The sequence below is a fragment of the Coregonus clupeaformis genome, chromosome 39 (assembly GCF_020615455.1).
Source record: "Coregonus clupeaformis isolate EN_2021a chromosome 39, ASM2061545v1, whole genome shotgun sequence".
In the NCBI taxonomy this organism is placed as follows: domain Eukaryota; kingdom Metazoa; phylum Chordata; class Actinopteri; order Salmoniformes; family Salmonidae; genus Coregonus; species Coregonus clupeaformis.
The window spans coordinates 5229235-5232998 of record NC_059230.1 but is presented as its reverse complement, the minus strand read 5'-3'; the positions used below and the strand labels follow the sequence as shown (position 1 = coordinate 5232998).

At 46.9% G+C, this 3764-nt stretch overlaps 1 protein-coding gene across 1 annotated transcript in view; it reads left to right on the top strand.

Moving 5' to 3' along the window:
* The first annotated feature begins 2052 nt into the window (after positions 1–2052).
* The window catches only part of LOC121559151 (serine/threonine-protein kinase 26), a 15476-nt gene continuing 13764 nt past the window's right edge, over positions 2053–3764 (top strand). Inside the window, exons 1-2 of the mRNA XM_045211871.1 lie at positions 2053–2260; positions 2373–2481. Coding sequence (XP_045067806.1) covers positions 2455–2481 — 27 coding nt within the window. The 5' untranslated portion in view covers positions 2053–2260; positions 2373–2454. The remainder of the gene's footprint in view (positions 2261–2372; positions 2482–3764) is intronic.

Sequence of the window (3764 nt, the reverse complement as noted above, 5' to 3'; positions counted from 1 at the left end):
ATTGCAAACAAAGGTTTCTGTACCAAAAATTAAGTTCTGCTTTTCTGATGTATCAAATACTTATGTCATGCAATAAAATGCTAATTAATTACTTAAAAATCATACAATGTGATTTTCTGGATTTTTGTTTTAGATTCCGTCTCTAACAGTTGAAGTGTACCTATGATAAAAATTACAGACCTCTACATGCTTTGTAAGTAGGAAAACCTGCAAAATCGACAGTGTATCAAATACTTGTTCTCCCCACTGTACCTGGAGCTGGTCATACCAGATACCATGTCTAAAGACATACCTGGAGCTGGTCATACCAGATACCATGTCTAAAGACATACCTGGAGCTGGTCATACCAGCTACCATGTCTCAAAACATACCTGGAGCTGGTTATACCAGCTACCATGTCTCAAAACATACCTGGAGCTGGTCATACAGCTACCATGTCTCAAAACACGCCTGGAGCTGGTCATACCAGCTACCATGTCTCAAAACATACCTGGAGCTGGTAATACCAGCTACCATGTCTAAAGACATACCTGGAGCTGGTCATACCAGCTACCATGTCTCAAAACATACCTGGAGCTGGTTATACCAGCTACCATGTCTCAAAACATACCTGGAGCTGGTTATACCAGCTACCATGTCTCAAAACACGCCTGGAGCTGGTCATAACAGCTACCATGTCTCAAAACATACCTGGAGCTGGTCAAACCAGCTACCACGTCTCAAAACATACCTGGAGTTGGTCATAACAGCTACCACTAGTGTTCTACACTCATCTCTCCCTCCCTCCCCTTCCTCTCTCACGTCTCTCTCTCCCTCTCTCTCCCTCCCTCCTCTCGCTCATCTCTCCCTCCCTCTCTCACGTCTCTCTCTCCCTCTCTCCCTCCCTCTCTCACATCTCTCCCTCCCTCCCCTCCCTCTTTCACGTCTCTCTCTCCCTCTCTCTCCCTCCCTCCTCTCGCTCATCTCTCCCTCCCTCTCTCACTCATCTCTCTCCCTCTCTCCCCTCCCTCTCTCACGTCTCTCCCTCCCTCCCCTCCCTCTCTCACGTCTCTCTCGCCCTCCCTCTCTCCCTCTATCTCCCTCCATCACTCCCTCTCTTCCCCTCTTCCCCCTCCCTCCTCTCGCTCATCTCTCCCTCCCTCCCTCCCCTCCTTCTCTCACATCTCTCTCCCTCCCTCCTCTCACTCATCTCTCCCTCCCTCCCCTCCCTCTCTCTCACGTCTCTCTCTCCCTCTCTCCCTCCCTCTCTCACGTCTCTCCCTCCTCCCTCCTCCCTCTCTCACGTCTCTCTCGCCCTCCCTCTCTCCCTCTATCTCCCTCCATCACTCTCTCTCTTCCCCTCTCTCTCCCTCCCTCCTCTCGCTCATCTCTCCCTCCCTCCCTCCTCCCTCTCTCACATCTCTCTCCCTCCCTCCTCTCACTCATCTCTCCCTCCCTCCCTCCCTCTCTCACATCTCTCTCTCCTCCCTCCCCTCTTCTCTCACGTCTCTCTCTTCCTCCCTCCTCTCGCTCATCTCTCCCTCCCTCCCTCCCTCTCTCACGTCTCTCTCTCCCTCCCCTCTTCTCTCACGTCTCTCTCTTCCTCCCTCCTCTCGCTCATCTCTCCCTCCCTCCCCTCCCTCTCTCACATCTCTCTCTCCCTCCCTCCCCTCTTCTCTCACGTCTCTCTCTTCCTCCCTCCTCTCGCTCATCTCTCCCTCCCTCCCCTCCCTCTCTCACGTCTCTCTCTCCCTCCCTCCTCTCGCTCATCTCTCCCTGTGTTAAAGTAGTGTTCCACACTTATCTCACCAGAAGGTGGAAGCCTTGTTTCAGTTTTCAAACTTCCACTCCATGAGCTCTGTGAAGTAGTTCCTGTGAGATCTATCTATCTATCTGTCTATCTATCTATCTATCTATCTATCTATCTATCTATCTATCTAGTAGTTCCTGTGAGATCTATCTATCTATCTATCTAGTAGTTCCTGTGAGATCTATCTATCTATCTCCCTCCGACAATACAGCTCCACCCTAAAGCATAGCAACCAACTAGCCGCAGCATGCTAGCTGATCCTACTTGCAGTAAACTACCTGACCGCGAGTCATAGCGCTGGCATTCACAACCACACTGACTGACTTGTCTTGAACCAACACGGAGCAGGATTCACGGTTCACGACTCAAACTTCTTTTCACGTGGATAGTCGAGTAAGACAATTCAAGTGGAACTTTATTTTAGTTTTTGAAGCCTACTCTGGGCGCTAGGGAGAGAGCGGCTGTGTTGGGTGAGTGAAGAAAGCATAACATGACACGAATGGTTGACGATTTACAAATACGCCTGTTGTGAAAGACGTTCTGCTGCGTGTGTTTTTTAACCGTGTTAATGTTTGATTTCAGAGCTCTACAAGGCAGAGAGAGAGAAGGGGGTAGAATAAGGGTGGGAGGTCAGTTGGTGGAGTCGAGGTAGGAACACGGGAGAATGGAGGTGCAGGTGCCAGGAATGCAGGTAAGAACAAACTCTGCTATCAAACCGTTTTATCCGTTCGTGTTTGGATTTTTACTCTGATGTATAACGTTGATCTGTGAACTGTTGCTGGGCTTTTTGCGAGTTTGTAGTGAGAAGCACAGTAGACTAGACACACAGGTGAACGAGGACAGGTGAATGACATACCGTAGCGCATCGCCAGAACTAGACGTAGCCTACAGCTTTTGAGCTTTGAAGTAGCCAATAGAAATTGAACATCGAATTGACTGTCCAGCTGCCTGCAGTGATCTCTTTCTAACTGATGTAACGTATTAGGGCCGCACCTGTTTTGCCTTGCATGTAATGTCAAATCAAATCAAATCACATTTTATTGGTCACATGCGCCGAATACAACAGGTGCAGACATTGCAGTGAAATGCTTACTTACAGCCCTTAACCAACAGTGCATTTATATTAAACAAAAAAAGTAAGAATAAAACAACAACAAAAAAAAGTGTTGAGAAAAAAAGAGCAGAAGTAAAATAAAGTGACAGTAGGGAGGCTATATATACAGGTAAAAGTCAGTAAATTAGAATATTTTGAAAAACTTGATTTATTTCAGTAATTGCATTCAAAAGGTGTAACTTGTACATTATATTTATTCATTGCACACAGACTGATGCATTCAAATGTTTATTTCATTTAATTTTGATGATTTGAAGTGGCAACAAATGAAAATCCAAAATTCCGTGTGTCACAAAATTAGAATATTGTGTAAGGGTTACATTTTGAAGACACCTGGTGCCACAAACTAATCAGCTGATTAACTCAAAACACCTGCAAAGGGCTTTAAATGGTCTCTCAGTCCAGTTCTGAAGCCTACACAAACATGGGGAAGACTTCAGATTTGACAGCTGTCCAAAAGGCGACCATCGACACATTGCACAAGGAGGGAAAGACACAAAAGGTTATTGCAGAAGAGGCTGGCTGTTCTCAGAGCTCTGTGTCCAAACACATTAATAGAGAGGCAAAGGGAAGGAAAAACTGTGGTCAGAAAAAGTGTACAAGCGATAGGGATCACCGCGCCTAGTCAAGATTGTGAAAAAAAACCATTCAAAAATGTGGGGGAGATTCACAAGGAGTGGACAGCTGCTGGAGTCAGGGCTTCAAGATCCACCACCAAGAGACGCTTGAAAGACATGGGTTTCAACTGCCGCATACCTCGTGTCAAGCCACTGTTGACCAAGAAACAGCGCAAAGCGTCTCACCTGGGCTAAGGAAAAAAAGAGCTGGACTGCTGCTGAGTGGTCTAAAGTCATGTTTTC